The sequence below is a fragment of the Apis florea genome, unplaced genomic scaffold (assembly GCF_048593485.1).
Source record: "Apis florea isolate Af1SG1 unplaced genomic scaffold, ASM4859348v1 contig_3068_pilon, whole genome shotgun sequence".
NCBI classification, from domain to species: Eukaryota; Metazoa; Arthropoda; class Insecta; order Hymenoptera; family Apidae; genus Apis; species Apis florea.
This window is the reverse complement of record NW_028256700.1, coordinates 2,027,105-2,048,880: the sequence shown is the minus strand read 5'-3', so window position 1 is coordinate 2,048,880 and position 21,776 is coordinate 2,027,105. Positions and strand designations below refer to the sequence as shown.

At 39.9% G+C, this 21,776-nt stretch overlaps 5 protein-coding genes and 2 non-coding genes across 13 annotated transcripts in view; 1 reads left to right on the top strand and 6 right to left on the bottom strand.

Moving 5' to 3' along the window:
• Nucleotides 1–3,653, bottom strand: part of LOC105737185 (neuronal calcium sensor 2) — a 31,184-nt gene extending 27,531 nt beyond the window's left edge. The window contains exon 1 of one of the 2 annotated variants that reach the window (XM_086908302.1): nucleotides 3,482–3,653. The gene's annotated coding sequence lies outside the window, so the exon portion shown is untranslated. The remainder of the gene's footprint in view (nucleotides 1–3,481) is intronic. The other variant, XM_086908305.1, reaches the window with a different exon arrangement.
• The window catches only part of Nca (neurocalcin homolog), a 54,293-nt gene extending 50,102 nt beyond the window's left edge, over nucleotides 1–4,191 (bottom strand). For all 4 annotated transcript variants that reach the window (XM_086908298.1, XM_086908296.1, XM_086908297.1 and 1 more), the window contains exon 1: nucleotides 4,050–4,191. The gene's annotated coding sequence lies outside the window, so the exon portion shown is untranslated. The remainder of the gene's footprint in view (nucleotides 1–4,049) is intronic.
• Nucleotides 4,192–4,958: 767 nt separating this feature from the next.
• RfC4 (replication factor C subunit RfC4) lies at nucleotides 4,959–6,892 on the top strand. Its single transcript, XM_003690913.4, has 6 exons — nucleotides 4,959–5,156; nucleotides 5,313–5,580; nucleotides 5,680–5,928; nucleotides 6,036–6,245; nucleotides 6,337–6,450; nucleotides 6,553–6,892. Exons 1-6 carry the CDS (start codon nucleotides 5,041–5,043, stop codon nucleotides 6,649–6,651), a joined length of 1,056 nt encoding a protein of 351 aa, XP_003690961.3. The 5' UTR covers nucleotides 4,959–5,040; the 3' UTR covers nucleotides 6,652–6,892.
• Nucleotides 6,715–14,844, bottom strand: sprt (PDZ domain-containing protein sprite). 2 transcript variants are annotated; one of them, XM_086908285.1, is made up of 10 exons: nucleotides 14,709–14,844; nucleotides 14,169–14,262; nucleotides 13,262–13,342; nucleotides 10,336–10,505; nucleotides 10,080–10,265; nucleotides 9,841–9,996; nucleotides 9,604–9,756; nucleotides 8,487–8,748; nucleotides 7,964–8,374; nucleotides 6,715–7,819 (listed from the first exon to the last, which is right to left on the bottom strand). In XM_086908285.1, the coding sequence occupies exons 1-10, from the start codon at nucleotides 14,786–14,788 to the stop codon at nucleotides 7,418–7,420; spliced, it is 1,995 nt and encodes a 664-aa protein (XP_086764411.1). In that variant the 5' UTR covers nucleotides 14,789–14,844; the 3' UTR covers nucleotides 6,715–7,417. The 2 variants fall into 2 exon arrangements, with proteins under 2 accessions (XP_086764411.1, XP_086764412.1); XM_086908286.1 differs by lacking the exons at nucleotides 14,169–14,262; nucleotides 14,709–14,844 and adding an exon at nucleotides 11,908–12,071 and having other exon boundaries at nucleotides 13,262–13,320.
• On the bottom strand, nucleotides 14,742–19,554 carry LOC105737363 (uncharacterized). Of its 2 annotated transcripts, XM_086908288.1 has the most exons (3): nucleotides 19,415–19,554; nucleotides 16,863–18,370; nucleotides 14,742–14,843 (listed from the first exon to the last, which is right to left on the bottom strand). In XM_086908288.1, exon 2 carries the CDS (start codon nucleotides 18,062–18,064, stop codon nucleotides 16,871–16,873), a length of 1,194 nt encoding a protein of 397 aa, XP_086764414.1. In that variant the 5' UTR covers nucleotides 18,065–18,370; nucleotides 19,415–19,554; the 3' UTR covers nucleotides 14,742–14,843; nucleotides 16,863–16,870. The 2 variants fall into 2 exon arrangements, with proteins under 2 accessions (XP_086764414.1, XP_086764413.1); XM_086908287.1 differs by lacking the exon at nucleotides 14,742–14,843 and having other exon boundaries at nucleotides 16,837–18,370.
• On the bottom strand, nucleotides 15,008–15,080 carry TRNAV-UAC (transfer RNA valine (anticodon UAC)). Its single transcript has one exon. It is a non-coding gene; the product is annotated as a tRNA-Val (tRNA).
• A 1,542-nt stretch (nucleotides 19,555–21,096) lies between the features above and the next one.
• TRNAR-UCU (transfer RNA arginine (anticodon UCU)) lies at nucleotides 21,097–21,169 on the bottom strand. The gene has a single exon. It is a non-coding gene; the product is annotated as a tRNA-Arg (tRNA).
• Between the last annotated feature and the right edge of the window lie 607 nt (nucleotides 21,170–21,776).

Below are 21,776 nucleotides of genomic sequence, written 5' to 3'. Positions count from 1 at the left end.
GCAAAATCATAAGAGAAGATAGGGATTTCAGATGGGTGGAGGATATCGGTATTCACGTGCAACCGCAGCACACTTTCTTTAGATTCGCACACCACCTAAAATTATCCGTTCTTAATTGGAGAGTTTGTTATACATACATATACTCACTTTACGATTCTTTAATTAATGAGAACGAATAGATTCTCTTCTTCTCCAGAAGAGTGTGTTCTGACATTTCTTTTTTTTTTCTACGCTACATTTTTTTTACCAGACTAGATGCAAAGATTCATTCGTTCATCGAGTTTAATATTATCCTATCCCACGATATATGCTTTCGATCTTTTCTTTTTTTTTTCTTTTTTTGCAAAAATTAACGGAAATAAAGAATCGTTCCGTATCAATTTTTTAATCGCGCGACAAATTATTCGAAATATCCTTGAAATTATACGTATATTGGTTTTGAACGATGAAACGATTATTCGTCATTTTTTTTTTTTTTTTAGTTGATGGCATTTTGATGAAAAATATCGATCTCGAAAGTTGGAACTAATAGATTTTGAGAAATAAAAAATTGAAAAACGAAGGGAAGTTTAGGTGAATTAGGAAAGTTTTCAGGAAAGAAAAAAAGATAAGCTTACACGTGTTTGAATTATAATATATTTAAAAAAAAAAAGATATGGACGAGATGAAAAATGTTGAATTTTAAAACGATAGAACAATGAGAATAAGGATTAGATATAAAGACAGGGTGCAGTGCGAAATAGTGCGAAATAGTGCTTGATCCATAGATTTCGAGGGGATTGTGTAACTAGTAATCATACGATGTATATCGTCACTTGGCTCGTTACCATCTTTTCATTCCTTGCGCTTTTAAAATGCGTCAGATCTAGAGGAGCGATCCTTGAAAAGCTTTCCTGTTAATTACTAGCCTTCTTGTCAACAGTTCTCGCGAAAACGCTTATTTCGACTATTTCGTTGTTTTCGGTTAGGTTAGGTTAGATTAGGTCACGCTCTTATTTTATTCTTTTATTTCTATTACCTCTTTTTTTTTTCCTTTTTTTGATCGAAAATTATTATATTATTTCAATATCACTTCTTCGTTAAATTAGAATAAATACGTCAAATATTTTCAATATAGAAAATATATATATATATATATGAATATAATATAGAATAGAATAATATAAACATATGTGAAATTAATAAACAGTATAAAGTGACTTTGAAATGTGACTTGTGTGGATATAATAATAAATGCTTAATATTCGACTCGCAAAATTAGCATACAAAGAGATCCAAATTTATTGAATATTCTCCCTTCTTAGAACAGCGTACAACACATGCTTCCTCTTTTAGATACAGGTCTAGACACGCTAAAGACAGTGCAATCGCAATAAATTGTTATTTATAGACCGAAGAAATTCTTCGTTTCTGTGGCTATTCTAATGCATCTTTCCGAAATTTTAACATCGAATAATTACAATTTCCAATAAACTCGATAAAATTCTGTTAAAAAGTATATACGTATCGTACGGTCAATCATTAAAATTGATCGTTCGCTGTTTCCTTTCGTCAATTATTATTTACTTCTCGCTTCGTTCGAATAATCTTTTATAACATCGTTTTATAATATATTTTATAATTACCGAAACGGAATGGATAAATATGTATATTCACTTTAATTCGTGGAATATTCTCGTTTTCAAACGAGGAACAACGGATAAATAAATTTGGACAGAAAAGAAATACACACGACGATACACCTACGCATCAATCGTTTCATCTCGAGTCAGTTTTATCCGAGTCGTGTGGATTTTTATTATTTAATATTCAATTTCTAATATTATTTGCGCGATCATATGAATATATCGCGAAAAAATTATATTTGTTTGAAAAGTGATTTTTTTTTTTTTTTTTTTTTGCGCCAAGATTGCTTTTTAGAAAATAATTCGTTCAAAATGTACTAATAATTTCGTAATTTTTTAAAATCATAATTCGATAAACGAATAGAATCAACCTATCAATTTTTTTACTTCGATCATTTTCCTTGTTAGAATTACGCTATCTTGTTATTACACTACTCGAACATTTAAAATGATCCGATTACAATTGATGTTTTCCCAAGCGCACTCGTCAGTGCTCACAGTCGTTAGTTTCTACGAACCGATATCGTCAATCTGCTACAGTAAGCATCTAGAAACATAATAGAGATATGGTGTATCATTTTTCGACAATTATAGCGATAATAATTCACACGAGTTGAAAAGTGTTCCAATCCATCTGCCGTTATAGTGTATCTAACGATAAAACGATAATGTAATGTCTTATACGTGAATCGGATGATTCGATTGGTTTGCAGATGGGCCATTTGATGGGCCAAACTAGAACGAGAACTTAGTGTTTTGAATGTGATTTTAGATGTCAAAGTGTTACCGTCACATTTCTACGGTTTCTTACGGATTCGAAGAGAAGTAGTAGTGTATTCAAATCAGAAACTATAGACTCTTGAGAATTTTACAATTATTCGATATAAATTTAACGAATTATAAATATATGAGGGGAAAAAGAAGAAAATAGATATTTTCAAGATATACATCGTATACTTTGAACCATATTTTAATGATAATAATATAAAATCAATCGGTAATTGTACTTTCGCGTATTACGAAAAATATAATTTTTTTATTTATATAAATAACTATTGAAATTTGTTCTAAACATTTCTAAAATATTTTTTCGTCGAGAAGAATCATTGAAATGATTAAATAACGCTTGATATTCTTTTATTCGTGAAACATGAATCGTGATAAAAATTTAAACGTGTTAAACGATGTTATTGTTACAATCGACTACTACGATTTAAATATTAATCATAAATTGAATGTAAATATTAATTGAAAATAGAAATTAGATGTCTAATATCTATATAATATAATATATAGCAGACTTTATTCACTCGTAACAATTTATTAACGCATAATTTAAATAACCTGGTCGATATATTTATATAAACAATCTTATCTATTTTATATAAAATCAATAGTTATCGGTTATATGGAATATCGAGTTGCGTACAAAATGTAAAAGTTTCAAATAAAATCGGAAACAAAATGTATTTAGAAGAAAAGTGCAAACTAAGCAGAAATTAATGAATCGTGTCCTTTCTTTCCTTCTCGTATGTGTATCTCGAATATCAAGAACAACCGGAAGTAATTATTAATATAAGCCAAAATGATAAGCATAACTATATGTATTTATAGCAACAGGCACTTTACATAATTAGCTAATCTATAACGTAATTAGAATGACACGTTCATCCGCGAATAAAATAATCGAAAGTTTGCGCGGCATTGATATTCAAAATATTCAAAGTGGAATTTTTAAATGATATTGAAGGATAAAGTAACGGAAAAAATATTTGTATTGTGAAAATTGTGACGATCGAATTAATTAGTCGGATAAAGAATAAAAGAATCGTAAAGAAGAAATATCATCAACTTACCAAACGTTGTTCCCAAATGTATCGTTCGGTATGTAGCGGGCCATGCTGTTCATTCGGCATGGCGAGATGTGTCAAAAACATACACGACGACGTGTCTTCTTCTTTCTTGACGTTTGAACACGCGCGACACTCGAACAATGTTCCGTTCGAAAATAAAAGATAAGCGACGATTCTAAACATTTTATGAATATACACGCATCGATACAGCATCCACACACCTGACACGTACACGCACACGTATAGCCTAGCTGAGAAAAACGTACACACATCAAGCATACATACAATCGCAAAACATACGTGATGTCACATGCATATACATTGGTCGATTGAACGAAACGAGCGTCGGATTCCCATTTAACGTGATACGCTTTTGAGCATGATTTAAGAATGAAAAATCAAGGTAACCTATGTCTGCATTCGAACAATACTGCGGCTTCAACTATATACTTTAGCGGCTCAACCGTGATGAGGAAAATAATTTTCACGAAAACCCGGTTTCCTGACACAAACTGATCGATTCAATCAGAGAAGCTAATACAAAAACGAAACGTCATTTCGTCTTACTAACCTATGCGTTGTACGTCAACCGGTTGTCGCGATTACTCAACGACTTCAAAACATTTCCGCGATACCGACTTGTGCAGATATCACGACGGCTGCCATATTGAAATCTCATTCCATAAGCCACCAACGCAATGCTTATAAAAGAGAGACGATCTCGCAAGATTTTACTAGATGCGAAAAATTTAATCGATACCGGCGACCCCTTAAGAAATAATATAAATCATCAACCGTTATTTATTTATTTAGTTAAATAATATTGAATTTAAAATAAAAAAAAAATATATATATATATATATATATGTACTCGCTATCAAATATATGATAATTATATCTTGTATTTTTGTATCGATAAAATTATTTTATCTGATCTGGTAAAATTTAAAAAATAATCAATACAATAACGATGATATAATTTTTATATAATTTTTTATTTTAATTAATATTAAATACAATTTTTTTGCAAATATATAATATCTTATAAATAATAGCAATAATGATAAAAATTTGATATATAATTTATAATTATGAATTAATTGTATTAGTTTTATCTATGTCTTAACGGTTTAAATAACAAAAATGATAAAATAAATATAAAATTATTTATGTTAATAAACATTAATTATTATTTATTTCACGTTATCACGAGATAAATATTCATTATTCTCCTTCTTTTTTTTTTTATTTCATCTATGTACTTTACAACTTTTTAATTATGAGACTTATTTGTATAGTAAAAACGTGTATAATAAAATATTTTGAATATTAATTTTTCAAGAATTTATTTTTAACGATATTGTATCTTTCGTGAAAAATTATTATTAATCGGTAATGCAATTTATGTTTGCTTATTGACATATTAAATCGTAAGCAAGAACGACGAGTAAACGAAGACTGGTTTCTCTTCTTTATTACTACGTAATCTATGTTTCAACAATGTATTGGACATCTGGAAGTGGTAGTGAGTTTTTCCCGCGTTTTAAATTGAATGTTCAAAGATGGGAGGTGAGAATGATATCGATGAATCTATGGATATTGAAATTTTACCGTCAACGAGTGGTTATAACGTAAAAAATAACAAGCAGAAAGATGGAAAGTTGGATCACTTGCCATGGTATGTTTTTCATAATATTCGTGGAATATTCGTTTTCTCGTCGTTAAATCGAATATTTTCTTTTTTAGGTTATATTCGTTCGTTAATTTAATATGTATTTATATAAGATAAAAGAAAAGAAAAGGATAAAGAATTAAAATAAATTTTTGTTTTAAGGATCGAAAAATATCGACCGCAAATATTTTCCGACATCGTTGGTAACGAGGATACGGTTTCCAGATTATCGGTTTTTGCTCAACAAGGCAATTGTCCCAATATCATCATTGCTGGTCCACCAGGAGTTGGTAAAACTACGACTATATTGTGTTTAGCTCGTATTTTATTAGGACCAATATTTAAAGAGGCAGTATTAGAGTTAAACGCTTCGAACGATCGAGGAATAGACGTAGTAAGGAATAAAATTAAAATGTTTGCTCAAAAGAGGGTAAAAATCTTTTTTCTTTTATTTCTTCCACTCTACTCTACTTCTATGCTCACTCCATTTTTTTAAGTTAGTTAATTGTATCGATTCAAATTTTTAAAGGTAAATCTGCCAAAAGGAAAACACAAGATAATAATTCTAGACGAAGCTGATAGCATGACTAGCGGTGCTCAACAAGCATTAAGGAGAACGATGGAAATATACAGCAACACGACTAGATTTGCGTTAGCTTGTAATTCTAGCGATAAAATTATCGAACCAATACAATCACGCTGTGCTATGTTAAGATATGGAAAATTATCGGATGCACAAATTTTAGCAAAGATTATCGATATTTGTAAGAAGGAAGATGTAGGTATATATTTTCTTAAATTTTTTATTCTATTATCTCTCTATTTGCGTGGAAAAATGTTATCGTGATATATTTTTTAATTTTTTATTTTATTATATTTAACCAGGTTTCGCATACGGATGATGGATTGGAAGCAATAGTGTTTACCGCGCAAGGTGATATGAGACAAGCCCTAAATAATTTACAATCGACGCATAATGGTTTTAATCACGTAAATAGTGAAAATGTTTTTAAAGTTTGCGACGAACCACATCCATTACTCGTTAAAGAAATGCTTGAATTTTGTAAAGAGGGCAATATTTCCAAGGCATACGGGGTGTGATATTTTACTATCTTACCATCTAAAATATCTATCTAATCCGATACATGAATATAAAACGATTTTTCGTAATGTTATATTAATACAGGTAATGGAACATTTATGGAAAATGGGTTATTCAGCGGAAGATATAATTAATAATATATTCAAAGTTGCAAAAAATCTACTCATCGATGAAACGTTAAAATTAGATTTCGTAAAAGTGAGTTTAAAAATTTACATCAACTTTGTATGCAATGATGTTTATATTATAATAAATATTCATATACAAGATGGTATAAATTTAAAATTTTTTTCGTTTCAGGAAATTGGGATAACTCATTTGGGAATAGTGGATGGAGTTAACAGCTTGTTACAAATGAACAGTCTTCTTGCCAGACTTTGTAAAAGAGCATTGCAGTGAAAAAAAAAAGAAGAAAAAAAAGAAAAAAAGAAATGTACAATAACAAGATGTAGAAATCGATAATTTAGAGAAAAAAATTTATTTATACGTTTGTATTACATAATTTTTTATTTTAAAATGCCTTTGTTTTTTTTTTTTTTTTCAGAAACAACGATCATTTCATCATATTTGAATTAATAATTATAAAATACATATTTGGACTAGCAATTGAAAAAAGATATTATAGATTTGATATTGTTAATACACGTATATATATATGTGTATGTGTGTGTGTGTGTATGTGTATGTAAGAGCTAGAGCTATTACAATCGAGAAAGAAATATATTAGAAATAAGAAAAAAATTCTAGAATTCTAGAAAAAACAATCTATTAAATCGAACGAAGTTATATAAGTTTACGCTTCGCGTATTTTGTACGAAATACGTTTGTTCAACATTAATCGATCGATTTAAACGTATTTTGATAATAATAATGAGATGTACAATGAAATACTTTAGGCGTTGAATTATCGTTCAATTAGTAGTTAAAAACGTGAAATTTAAAAAAAAAAAAGGAAATATTATATAAAAAAAAAAAAAAAAAAAAAAACGTACGAACAATGGTAAATTCAAAATGTAAGTTCAGTCTTTTCGTTAAAAAGTCGCGTTAGAAAAAAGTTTAAAAATATTATTTACACGTCGTATCGTAAAAATTGTCGTAATCCATCATCGAATAAGATCGAAGATGACGTTGATGAAAAAAGATCGATCGTTTTTTATCTTCTCGTCTAACACCACTTTTCCATGGTGACAGATGTTAAATGAGGCCTCGGCTTGGGGGAAGGCCATCGTAACGCGCTCTGACAAGATTCCGCTCTGGAAGGTGTCCTCGGTGGGGGTTGAGACGCGTTAGAGAACGATTCTCCCGTTTGATTATTCGCATCTCCGTTCGATTCCGCTCGAATACTTTTTTCCAACGGTGATGGGTCACTTTTGTGATTTCTCTTCATCGATTTTTTCACCACGTCATGAAGCGTAGCTGGCGGCGCACTTTCTACAGATTGAAGACTAGCTGCACGATGTAACGATAATCGAAGCGGTTTTTTCGGTGGTGCCGGACGAGATTTCGATTCTTGAGAATTATACGGCGTCGATACGTCAGAATTCTCCGACGTTCGCGATTGAGAATCCTGAAACGAAAACGAAACGAGATGTTAAAGAAGAAGAGGGGATAATTTAATTCCGCAACGAATGAACGAACGTTGGGCAACGTTGATGGGAAAAAAGAGAAATACATTTTCGATCAAACGGATCGAAAATTACGAAGGGAATACCTGCAATCGATAATAGGTCGGTTCGGAATCAAAGTCCAACGGTTGCACTCGAGACGAATTTTTCCGATTGTTGGACAAATGTTCCATAGCTGATTCGACGCGCGGTGGTCTCCTGCGTTGCAGTTGCGACGAAATTTGCGCCTCCTTGCAATCTAAACTCGCCGTTGATCCAGTTACCGAAGATCCTTGATGTTTTTGTTTAGTTCGCGATTTGTGATGACCGTTGGAAACGCTAACCAACGAGGAATCAACAAGTTCGTTCGAAATTTTCACGTCTATCGAACGTTTCGAATGATCGCTATGCCTATTTCTTACCGTTGGTAAACTCTGCCGCAATTCCATCGAATTTCTTATATTGAGACCAGGTAGATTTGCGACTAGCGCAGTTACCTGTGGCCCTTTTTGAAAAACCTAAACGAAAAAAAGAATAAACGTGAAAATGAGAGAGAGAGAGAGATCAACTTTGTTGTTGTTATGTCGCGATTTTAATAATTTTTCTTCTCTTATCCCCGATACGACCTACCTGAACTTGTTCTTGACGGGTCGGCGGAGGATCGGCGGGGACTTCGGATCTGCTCGGCGCGAGAAGATCCCTGACCTGCTCCTCCAGATAACCGATCCTATGGGTCAGTCTAAGATTATCGGATCGAAGTGTGCGAAGCGCCGTGAGGGATTCGCCTTTTCGAAGGACGACGATTTGCGCCGCGTCGGGTGCAACCGCCAACAGCCTTGCCAAATCGCTTCTCCCCGCTCCCACCACAAGTTTTCCGTTCACTTCCAAGATTCTAAACACAATCGTTTCGCACGTTAAGGCCGAGCAACTTTAAGCAACTCAAGTTTATATTATTTCTCGGAAATAAGAAAACGTTTGCTCTTCCAATTGCAGACTGAAAAGAAAAGAGTAAAACTCACGCTTGCATACTGTGCGTTATGTTGTATATTTTTAAGTTACGCGCAGTCAAGATGGAAAAATAAAAGGAGGAATATGAAATCGCGGCGGATGAAAGGTGGAAGGGAGGAGCGTGGGGAGGGTCATGCGAAGTCGTAGGTGCAATTAGCGAGGGTACTCGGCGGACTTCCGGCCCTCGTTCACGCTACGATGACCCGTTGGGAACCAAATGCCAAGATCGCGCTATTGTTCTACACCGATAGCTAGCCATGTTACGCAGCGTTGCGACGCGCGCAAACGCGCCTCTTCCTTCGCCTTCCTTCCCATTTCTATTTCCCTGTCTCCGCTCTCTTCCTTCCCGTCTTTGTTCTTCCCCGAGGCAAACAAATTTCCTCCTCGTTTCCTCCTCGTTTCCTCCTCGTTTCGAGGAGAAACGCTCCTTCTTTTCCTCCTCGTCGTAAAATCCTTCTCCTCCTCCTCCTCCTCCTCCTCTCCGCGCCAGAGAAAGAAACACGATCCCTTTTTTTTCTCCGCGATAATCGTTTCGTTCGCTTACGGTCGTACGGAGGGAAGGAGAAGGGAGAGAGGGAGGAGTTTATCGGCGGAGAAAGAGTCTCGGTTCGGGAGATGACGTACCGTTACGGAAAAGCGGGGACGAGTAACGTTTTGTCGTTTCGCCGTTAATTTTTTTTTTTTTTTGAACGTTTTTTTTTTTTTCACTCGAGGAGGAAATAGATGGCGTATACGAAACCTATCCCCCTTGCACAATCCGGAATCCTCGACCGCCCAATCGACGTACAAGCCAGGCGTGTCCTCCCTCGGCCCGGCTCCGAAACGGGGACTTTTCGGATCAGCGCTCACTTCCACCGCGTGGATCGTCACTTGAGCGGAGCCAGAGATGCAACTGCGATCAGAGAACGTAACATATATCGCGTATAACTTAAGAGAAACTTAACCGTTTAACCGGATAAGCGTTACGATATAGTACCTGAATATCGTGTCGTTTTTCTGCTTTTCCTGGGTCTCCGCCAATTCCAAAGCGGCTTGGAGAGCTCTGCTCTCCTCTCGAAGCGTCAAAAGTTCGAGTTCCTCCCGTCCAAGTCTGTACTCCAACTCGGCTTGTTGAATCCGTACGTCGATATTGCTGCGGATAAAAGGAAGGGCAAAAAAGAAGAAGAGAAATTTCGACATGTCTCGATCTCGTTGTTCGGTACGTCGGTCACTTACTCGGTGATGTCCAATCGTTCGAGGGCCAATTTCAAATTTTTGATCGCCAATCGTTTGTTGTCCGCGTCCCGGCGCAACCTTTGAAGCCGTTCCTCGGTCGCTTTTCTGTCCGCTTCGGTCAGAGGCGGGCCACCGTTTCGCAACGCCAATCTGTTGGTCAGCGTGTTGCACAGTTGCCCTTTCAACCTGAAACCTCGTTATCCGTCATCTCGATCTCGACCCGCGACCTCCTTTCTACAAAACGGTTTTTTCTCACGTTTGAATGATATTCTCCTTGTCCCGCAACGCTATTCTAAGGGCATCCAATTCCTTGTAATGGTCCCTGGTGTTCCGATGGGGACCGGGCGGGGACGTTAACCCGCCGGAAATACTTCCACCTTTCTTCCTTCTCGGCGTGGTCGATAACGATACTTCTATACTGGCCATCTGGAGTACAGAGACAAAAGAAAAATACGAAAAAAATGGATATCGGACGATAGTGGAAGGAATGCGCGGATCTTAATGGAGTGGCGCATCGGTAGTGCACACGACTCGGGGGGGGGGGGGGGGGAGGGGCCACTCGATGGTCCTTGAGAAAGCAGCGCTTGCTCCCTCGTCGTGCACACGACGCGGAGAAGGTCAATGTCGGCCTTGACTGCGCGGTGGAAAGAAGGATGCGAGAGACCTCGCTGCAGTGTGTCCCACCGACCCACCACGAAATATATATCCTCCCAAACCGATCTTTCTTTCCATTCCCTCTCGCCTATCCTTCTCCGTGATTAAATTCAAAATAGCCTCCTCGAGAAATATTCGAGAAAAAAAGAAAAGGCTTAATTTGGATTCGTTTTCATCCGCGTTTAACGTCTTCCTTCTTTCCACGTCTCGCCTTTTTTCGCACCGAAACCGATTATCTTCGAACCGAGGTTATTAAGGATCCCGACGAAACGTACGAAACTCCTATTATTTCGTTCGAGAATCCAAGCTTCCACGAACAGGAATTGAAAACAATTCTTTTCGTTTTTGTTTTTTCCCTTTTTTTCTCTCCAAAAAACTCGAACGTACGTATATAATATGCGCTTTCGAGAAGAGCGGATTAACTTTGACAACTACGATACCTTGGTTCTCTCGTCTCATTGTCTGCAGAGGAACGAGCGGTATCGAGATTAAAAATCATTTTCTCGGGAGAAAGGATAAAATTGTGGATAAAAGAAGTGGAAAATAATAATAAACGAAATTTCTCGCGGGGGTCATCGAAATCTTGTTCGAATCGTTCGTAATTACGGACGTAATTAAACGTAGGTAGGAATAATTATTCGACGATATAAATAAAATTTGATTTGATCGCCGAGGATGAAATTTCTCCAAGCAAAGTTTAAGCAAAATCGTGGAAAGTACGGGTTTTATTGTTGCACGTACGCGTACGTATATACACGGTAATAGAAAACAAAAGGCAATCCGAGTTCAAGGCTTTCGGTTCGAGTACCGTGAAACACCTTTTTTTCCATGAACGCGTGACTTTCCGACAACGGCACAGTTTCAAACGATACGTTTAACACGAAATCTTATGTATATCGACCAACCTGTTTGTTCTTTTTATTTGAATTATATATATATATATAATTATATAAAATATATAAAAGGAAGAAGAAGGAGAAGGAGGAGCGTGAAAATAATTAGAACGGTTATCCGCGTAACGATAATGGAAGGATAATATTGGCAAAAGAAGGGGTTATTTTTATCTCTCGATGGAGGGAGAAAAAAAATGGAACTCGAGGCGGACACGCGCGCAAGAGGGGGTGAAATAAGAAGGGAACGCCGCAAACACTTTCCTCTCCCCTCCTCCTCTTACCTCCTTTAAAAGCGTGGATGGCGATCCCCGTCTCCTACGTTCCACAACGTCAATTTTTTTCGAGCTTATCGCGCGAATTTGCGCGAAGAAGATCCTGGCCACCCTCTTCCTTCGTGTTTCCATTCATTTTGCTTACTCGCACGTTTCAGATTTTTCACCTTTTTCTATATCCGTCAAAAGGATTATTATTCTTCTGTTTTTTAAAAAAACGGGAAGTTCGCGATGTCGCGGAATGTTGAGAGGACGAAATCTCGTTGGAGTATCGGCGGCGTAAAGGGCACTGACTCCTGGATCCGCAATCTCGCTGACCAGATCTGTCTGCGAGCGTTTCGAGCCAAGGGCGTACCGTACTCTACCTTTTCGAGCAGCTACGTTTTCGATTGGAATAATCTCACGGTGAGAAGGCGAAAATACCAAAAAACCGATTTTTAACCGTTATTCGTGTTTATAAAAATGGAAAATTCTATTTCTATTTCGAGTCATTATTTTCTTTTCGAAGTGCGTCGAGACGAGAGATAGGTAGATTCGTTCGTGTAGCGCGCTCCTTCTTCTTTTTTCCTTTCTTTCTTTCTTTAGTTTTGCTTTTCCCTTCGAGTCGAATGGCAAAACAGGACTCGGCCGCTGGCCCGCTCGGGCGTAAACACCCGAATGGTCGAGAAAGTCGATGAGACTGACACCGCGCGAATCGTCGAGACGGGATTAAGAAAATATAGCTGTTGAGAGACGAGAGGACGATGAAAAGGTGCGCGAAAATGCCTACCATTTCGTTCGATGCGAGATGAAAGAAAAAAACGTAGCGATTAAAAACGCGCCTTTATTATTTTACGTTGATATTTTTCGAATCGGTGTAATCACCACTGCTACCGGATGGTGGACGACGAAGGAAGAAAAAAGTAATTTTGGAGAATGCTGCGCCACTGCGTGTGTGTCTGTGTGCGGACTTGGGGCAGTTTTAATGGGAGGCGCACGCGCGCACGGTCTCTCCGGGGCCGAAACTGGCGAGTGAAGGGCCCTGAACGAAACACAGTTCGGTTCATGCATCTGCATATAAATCACTGGTTGGACAGGCTTAAAAAGCTGGGGGGCTATTGCGAACCCGCCAATAACCGCGAAACATCGACTTTGGTTTCTTCCGTCGTGTCGGGATGCTACGGTTGAAACTACACCGTATCTTTTTACACGAACCCTTCGAAAACAAAACCTTCCCGAGAGAGAAGAATAATCGCGGCCGTACAATCGAATTCTAAACCAACCATCGAACGGGCGAAATAAAAATCCGTTTTAAAAAGATTTCGGAAATTAACGCGCGTTCATTACGCGATTAATTCGTAATTTTTATTATATACGGATTTACCTTCGCCTCCAACGTCTCCAATTGCGCCATTCTTGGCTCTAGAAATTGCTGTTGCGTCCCATTTCCCGTGTGCAGAGCAGTCTAGAAAACCAAGTAAAATTCGTTATTATTTTTCGAACGTTTTCGCGAGACGAGTCGTCGTCGATTCGTCAGGTATCGCGTATATAGGGGATCGTGGTTTTCCTGTTCGGCATTCGTGTGTCCTTCGTGAGTCTTCGCGGTAAAATAATACCCGTGGTACTCGGCACATTTTTTTACGCACGACGAGTTCTCACCGCTATGCGCAACACGGCCAATAGTTGTCTCTCGTCAACAACGTATATTCTTCTTCGTTCGTTCAATTGTCCTTCTTTTCCCCCTCCTCGCCCCATACGTAGTAACAAGCGTTTGGGTTTCGCGACGATTATCGGTCGGTACAAAACGTGTGTATTGCGGGTCGATACAGATATTACGGGATGACGGGTAAGCGAGCGGTTCTCTCGGGTCGAGAAGAAACGTCGAAACACGATAGAAAGTTACGAAAGCGTGGTTAACGCGTATTCGATGCCGAGAAGAGGAACGAAGCGATTTCAAATATAACAAATTTAGAAAGAGACGCGTGTCCGACGGTTTTCTAGTCGGCCGAGGGGCCCCCAGGCGAACGCGCTAGGTGTCGCGCGTGTGTGTGCACGTGCGCATGCGCGTCTAACGACCCAAGCCGAGAAACGACGCGAAAGGGTCGATCGTAGGACTCGCGAGAATTACTATTTCACGGTTTGCTCGCCGATTCTCGCCGCTACAACGCCTCGCTACATCGAATTCTTCTCGCTTCGTCGTTCGCTCTCCCTTCCCCCTCTCGTTTCTCGAATTTCGAAGCTCGCGTTCGTCGATCGAGGGTGTGCTCGCGGATCCTTTTCATTCCACTTACCAGAGAGACGGATCGTTGCTGAAGCTTCACTCCGAGATCTTCCTTCCCGTCTCCGCAATCGGTCGTGTAGAACAATACGCTCTTCTTCGATCCCCTTGAACGGAACGAAAAACTCCGATTAATCTCTCGAAATTTCCCCTCCCCCCCTAATTTTTTTTTTTTTTTTAGTAGAAAGGAACAGGATATCGTTTATATTTTCGTAATTTTAGGAAACGGGGGGAGATTTTTAGCGCGAGCGAAAAACGACGAAGCGTGTACAGGAAGGAAAGAGGAGGGTGATTCGCATCGCGATAACGCAATTTTGTCCCGAGTTGTACGTTCCGCTACACCTGCCTCCTTTTCTCGTCGTTATTTCGTTATTTTAGAGAAACGAAAAAAAGTGAAAAATCGAAATTCGTTTTTCTATACATATTTTGAATCCGAATATAGAAGAAATCGTCGCAAAAGATGTCGAGGAATAAGAAACGTTGTCGCGCGGAGCGATTAAACGCGTACAATGTAAGCAGGATATGGTATAGGGCGCGTTTAGGATAATCACACCTGAGCGCCTTCCCATTCCGGTTGAACGGTTGATGTTCAGCGAGCACGGCCGAATCGACGTAGCACCGGCTCTCGTTCATAGCGATGTCAACACCAACATTTCAACCTACGTTAATTTCCTCGCTGCGTTGACATCTGAAACAAAAAGAGGAAACAATGTCTCTCGTTGTTTTTCTTATTATCTCTTTCGTTTTCTCTCTCTCTCTCTCTCTCTCTCTCTCTCCCCACTTTTCAACTATGCACGAAAAATATTTGCACGTAGACGAGTTTCGTATGGAAAAATAAGTAAAAGTTAAATATGGTTCCGACCGGAATCGAACCGGTGATCTTCTGCGTGTAAAGCAGACGTGATAACCACTACACCACGGAACCTCGATAACTCGTCGACGTTTATTTCAAAAATCGCGCGCGTATCACCGGTCGATCGTTATGAGAAAAAAAAAAAAAAGAAAAAAAGATGCGAATATCTCCTAGTTTTATTGCGCGAGTCAATTATTCATCGTGTCAGTGATCCACTCGTCGCGATATAAATAACGGAAAGCGTGGATAATAATCACGAAAGTGGATTTGTTTTTTTTATTATCGCTCATTAGTCGGGAATGAAAAAAAAAAAAAAAAAAAAAAAGGAAAAAGAAGAAATCGCAAGTTACACGAGTGGATATGAATGGAGAGGCGCCAGGCCGGTTTCGACGAACCCACGCGTCGCGATCGATCGAAGAAACGCGACGCGAGTAATATTCGTAAATGTGTTAAGTAACGTTCCGTAATGGTTGCTCGATCTCCGTATATATTATGCGCGAGAAAGTTCATTCCTTCGCCTACTGAGATAGCGGGGAGCGTAAGTGTACGTACGTCTAGGCGGAGGAATAGATCGATAAGATGGAAGAAATCCAACCATGATGCAATTAATACGTATATATATATATATATATATATATATATATATATATAATATATTTTTCAGATCAATCTATCTCGATACGCTACTCGCCTACGCGCGATGCGCAACTCGCTATTTTCATTCATTTCATTTTCATTCCGAACGATGTATACACACGTACGTACGTACGTACGTATATATATGAGTTTGAAATCGAAGAGGGCGCTTTCAACAGTGGTGTCGGTTGAATTTGAACCTCTGCGAACGATACGCATGGGTTGATACGGTACGGTGTAACGTCTCCCCTCCCCAAAGGATGACGAGCACAGATGGTTGTCAGGTGTGCATCGTTATTCTTACCCTATTTCGTCTTTTGTGATCTCGAGCGTGTTTTCGCCTCGCGTTGTACGTTTAGGGAAGAATAATGGGACGATTCTCGAATGCGAGATGACGCGTTTAAAATGGTTAATATAAATAGACGAGAGAAAAAAGTCGAAAAAACACGGGAGCAAGCGACTTACGGTATCGAAACACCGGTGTTTCGTGCCGTGTGTAACGAATAACTGTGCGTAGGTTACACGGTAGCAGTTCTCGAGTATTTCACAGCTAGATGAAACGAGATAACGCCGAGACGCGTTACGATGGATGAGCGCTACGTATTATAATTTGTGGTGAATCGATCGAGCGGATGATACGAGGGACGAGTTGCGACCATTCGATCGAGCGCGATCCTTTTCTTTCAATTTTTGGTATCGTGAAAATTGGAATTCGAGCAAGAGTCGAAAATCGCACGTGGGCGATTAACAAGATTAACAAGATTAATAAGATTCGATCGATGGGGAATCGAGTTTCGAAGAAAATAAGAAGAAAATACCACGATCGATAGAATTAGATAAAACCGTGTATTAAACCGGCTTCCTCTCTGGACGTGGAGTTTGACGAGTTACACTCGTGTCTCGGATTTATCGGAGGGAATTAATCGAGAGAACGGAGAGAACGCGTCTCGGCTTCTGTCGTTACTCGAGTCGTTGCGTTTCGTTATCGATCGAATCGGAATCGAACCTTTCGAAGAAGGATAGAGATAGTAGATAGCGAGGAACGTCGTACGGACGTTCGTAAAAGATTCGTTGTTTATTTATTTTTTTTCGAGCGAATCGAGGGAAAATTCCAAGGATGATCGCGATGCTCTTTTCGCATAGGCACGCGTAATACGAGAATTAGTACGGGAATAAAAAGTTTTGCAAAAAGTTTGCGAAAATATTCGCGTTTATTACATGCGTATTTATTGACATGCGGGTGATGCGTTCCTTCGCATTCGTTCGACCGTCTCTCGTTCCTCCTCGGAAAGGGGGATTTTATCGATAAAATTAGCGACGTTGGACGCGTGTTCCTCCAACAATCGTCTCCTCTCTTCCTTATCGCGATCCGATCTCATCTTTTCACGCTCCTTCTCCTCCTCCACGGCTCGCTCCCTCCTCCCAATTTCCTCCTCTCGAATTTGCCGCCGAATCTCGATCAATCGATCCAACTCTTCTCGATGACGCAGTTCCGCCCTTCGCCTGGCCTCCGCGCTCAACCTCCCGATCCTCTCGTCCTCCTTCATCCTCCTCATCAATCCTTCCGCCAATTCCCTTTCCCGCTCCACGAATCGTAATTTGCACCGCTCCGTGAAAACCATTTGCTCCTTCAAATCGGCCGCCAACTCCTCCCTCCTCCTCACCCTCTCCACCTCCTCCTCCTCCACCTTCGTCGCCAACTCCGACCTCACGTCCTCGGTTATCAGCTCGGCCAGCAACCTCTCCCTCTCCCTCCTCTCCCCCTCCCTATCCATCAACGCGCCCGCGATTCTCCTCCACCTGTCCTCCCTCTCGCGCGCCTCCCTCGCCCGCCCCTCCTCCCCCGCCCTCCTCCTCTCCCCCACCTCCCTCCAATACTCGTCCTCCTCCCTACGCCTCCCCGCCTCCGCCTCCCTCTCCTCCTCCCCCCGCAGCCGCTTCATCTCCGAAAACACGAAGCGCTGCCGGCTCGCGATCTCCCCCATCTCGCCCCTCCTCCCCAACCGCTCCGACCTCTCGCGCTCCTCCCTCGCCCTGTCCACCTCCCTCAAAACCTCCCTCTCTCGCCTCGCTTCCTCCATCCTCTCCCTCCTCTCCACCTCCTTCCCACCCATCTGATCCATCAACTCTTCCCTGTAACGTTCCCGATCCTTCGTGTCCTTCCACCTTTTCCGCGCCTCGTCCTCCAGAATAGCCCTTTGCTCGGATCGGATCGATTCCGCGGCTCGTCGTCGTTCCCTCGTCTCGGCGACGTAACGCTCCGTCTCCCTTTCCAACAGTTGCACCTCCAACTCCTTGGCCACGTACGCCGCCCGCAATCTCGCCTCCAACTCCATCACCTCGTCGTACGACTCCCGATTTCGACCGCTTCGTCTCAATCTCGCCACGCACCTTCTCGCCTCCGCTTCCGTCTTCTCCATCGCTGATAATAATCTCTGATAATAATCTTCAAATTCTTCTCGCACAGCCTCTTTCAACTTGGATATTATATTTTATATAGTAGTATAAAGATGTTTCACCGCGATACGAACCACGCACTGTTAAATTATTTCTCGGAGAGAAATGATGTGACGTGTCGAACGCGAGACGAGATTAGAGTTTGTATATATATATATGTGTGTACTTTCAACGATAATCGGACAACCGTTCCTTCCGATCGAGTCGAAGCGATCGATTCGATTTACGATGTTACGGATAATGTCGCATAGAGTAACGTCTAGTGAATTCTGTAACAAAAAATTCTAAGCTAATTCAGCTATGCGAGAAAGCTGACATTTGCATTTTAACGTTAAACGCTCGCGAGCGAGCACGGGATAAAATTAAAATCTCTCGAATTAACGGTATATTTCATTCGCTTTTCCTTACGGGACTTGATTACACTTTGGGAATCTTCGCACGGATAATTTGGGTCAGTTTAAATTTATTCGCGCGACCCGGCTACACTTCTCGTGGTAAATCGATTCTATTCTCTCTCTCTTTCTCTCTCTCTCTCCATCCCGCTCTATCTCTCCTTCTATCTTCGTTATCGATACGGAAATTCTATCTGACATAGCGTTGCTATGTTGTTCGATCGAAATATCAAAATTCCCAAGATACGGGTGTAAAGATAAACGAGCTCGTGTTGTTACCGTATTAACAGCGCGCACGCGCGCATGTGTGTGTGTGTGTATCTGCGCACCATGGGAAAAATAAATTCGCATCGAAGAAATTTCGAAGATGTTTTCGTCGATATAACACGAATCGATCGAAAACACGCTCTTTCCTTCGAACAACCTTTATCCGTATCGTATAATAATATTATCGTTTAGAAACGATCGACTGTGTGTATGTACGTTTCGCAATTAGGGACTCGACGATTGCGCACAAGACGAGACATTAAGCGAAATTCCCTCGAATTTCCTTTCTTCCTTCCTTACTTCCTTTCTCCATTCGTTACGCTCGTTATCCTTTCAATATTCGCATTATCGACGTCTTTTACGCGCGTATAACGGCGTACGTATACACGGCGTTGTTGAGAACGCGAAGGATAACACGATCCAGAGTCACGTTACGGTTGGCGTTCGATTCGCGCCGATTCGTACACGTTGATTTTTCCACTTCGATTTATTTCCATTAACCTTGCACACATCCACCCATACACACACACACTTTATTTCGCGCAAAGTAAAGTAAAAATTCGTTTATCGAAATTGGACGAGTTGCACGTTTTGGATTGAACGAGTGAGATACGTAAAATGCGTGCGCGTTATAATTCGCATTGAAAGACATACCCTTTGACAGACAGACTCGAACCGGAAGGTTATAAATCCTATCCACGTGCGTGCACACTGAAAATTTCGTGGAGAAAAATTCACAATTGGTGGAAAGAGTATTGCGCGGTATTCTCCTTCAGTTGGACGAAAAATGTAACGCGAGATGGATGGAATTTGGATCGCGAAACGAAACGAAACGAAATTAGATGGGAGGAAAGAAAGAAAGAAAGAAAGAAACAAACAAACGTTCGGGACAGGCGCACGAACGACACGCAGGATCGAGACCGACTAACCGGCTTTCCGAGGCACACGCTAGCCGAAGCTACGAGGCTCGGCTGCGCGGCCTCTTTAAACCCATCCCTCCGATAGGCTCGTGCTCGAACCCACCAGGTAACTTCCTACGACCCTGCCTTCCAACCGCGTACACACTCGCCGCCGCGTACCATCATCCACGCCGCCTTTCCCAAATAAAACCGTACGTGTGTAACGTCGCGTCCTTTTTTTCTCTTTTCTTCCTTTTTTTTTCTTTCTTTCTCTTTCCTTTCCTTTTTCTTTCCCTCCAACGAGGAAACGCTTTCACCACGCGCGCAAATTCTCACACCACCCGGTCGTTCGAATTACGTCTCAATTATTCGTAACGTTTCGTAACGTAACTTGCTCGAAGTATTTGTCGTTTTATTTTTTTTCTCTCTCTTTTTTTTTTTTTGGCTAAATTTGTTTACGTGCACGATTCATTTCCGTTTTCAATTCCGCAAGAATATTTTCGTTAAACGTTTTAAGCTTGATTTTCATTTCGTAGGTTCCCGCAATTTGCGGGAGCATCTGGAGTAGGCGAATTTCAAGATGTTTGGAAGGAACAGGTGTTCCTCCACAGAAACCTGTAGAGGAGAAACGAATATAATTGACGGTTGTTCGAAATCGAATTTTTCATAGATATATAATTATTTCTTAAAATTGGAAAGAAATTCTCTCTCTACCGATGTTAATTACGTTAAAATTTTTGAGATAAAGATTTATATAATTATTTTAATTGCTTATAGATAGAGTTCGAGTTCGTATTAAGAGACAATAAATGATAATAAACGTTCGAGTTTTAATAATAACAAGGATCGATCTACTAGAGCTATTCGAGAGAATAAAATGCGACTCCTTTCTTGTACACGTTTACGTATTTCGGTCCAATACCGAGTGCTTCTTAACCTGACCTGAAAACCTCTCTACTCCAGTTCTTCCATCCATACATTTTCCCTTTCGATTCTGCTCAATGCCGATGTACAAAGAATACGAGAAGATAGAAAAGATTCTGTGTCCTAAATTCCTTTCTTTCTCCCAGTCCCAGTCCTTTTAGCTACGAGACAGATACGATACAAATTTTCTCTATTGCGAATCGTAATTATTCGAAGGAAATACGATACGAATATTGTACAAACGTGATATTTCTTCTCCGATAAAATGAATTTTTCGTAAAGAAGAAAAAAGAAGGAGGAAAAAAAGAGAAACTTGAACGTCGAAATGTATGGAATGGATATTATCGATTAATATTTTCAAACCGATGATATTTCTCGACAACGATAAAAGAAAGAAAAAGTAGAGATGTTTTTCTCGTTTCCTTTACAATATTGCGCGTAATTACTTTTTTCAAAAATAATAACGGTTCCGCACGGTGGAGAAAGACAGACATCGCTGAATGCAAAACACATCATCCCTTGCGGGGATCGAACCCGCGACCTTTGGATTAGAAGTCCAACGCGCTATCCTCTGCGCCAAAGGGACTTTATGCTCGGTAATCGTTTAGACAAAATCTCATGAGTACGATTCGCCTTTACCTATCTCTTATAACGTGTTAACGGAACGCGAGATTATAATTATTTATTTTCTAAATAATCGATGCCAACTTTTTCGATCGTTATCGAACGATTTTCTTCTTCGTCGATCACATCTTCCAAAACGTAAGGGAGAATAGATGTTTAATATCGGAAACGCGATGATCGACGCACGGTTTTTAAAAGATTTTTCCAAAAAAGAGAAAAAAAAAAAAAAAAAGAAAGATTCGGTTCGAAATTTTGTTTTCTATTTAAAAAAAAAATTATTTCGCGCACGATTCTGATAGAGAGGATAGAGCAACGATATACATCGAATACACGATCGATGCTCCAAATCCGTTCGTTCGATCTTTGCTCGGGCTTTGGACGATTCAATTTTACGGAATAGGAATTTTTAAAGAGAGAATATTCTTTGAAAGGCGGGAGGGGAGGAAAATTTGGGGAACGTCAGAGGTCGACAAGTGGCTCCGCGCGGTGTGATTTCTCGACACTTGGTTCCACCACCACCCTACGAACCCTGGCTAGCCCCTAGCGAGTGGAAAGCGCCTACGAAGCGG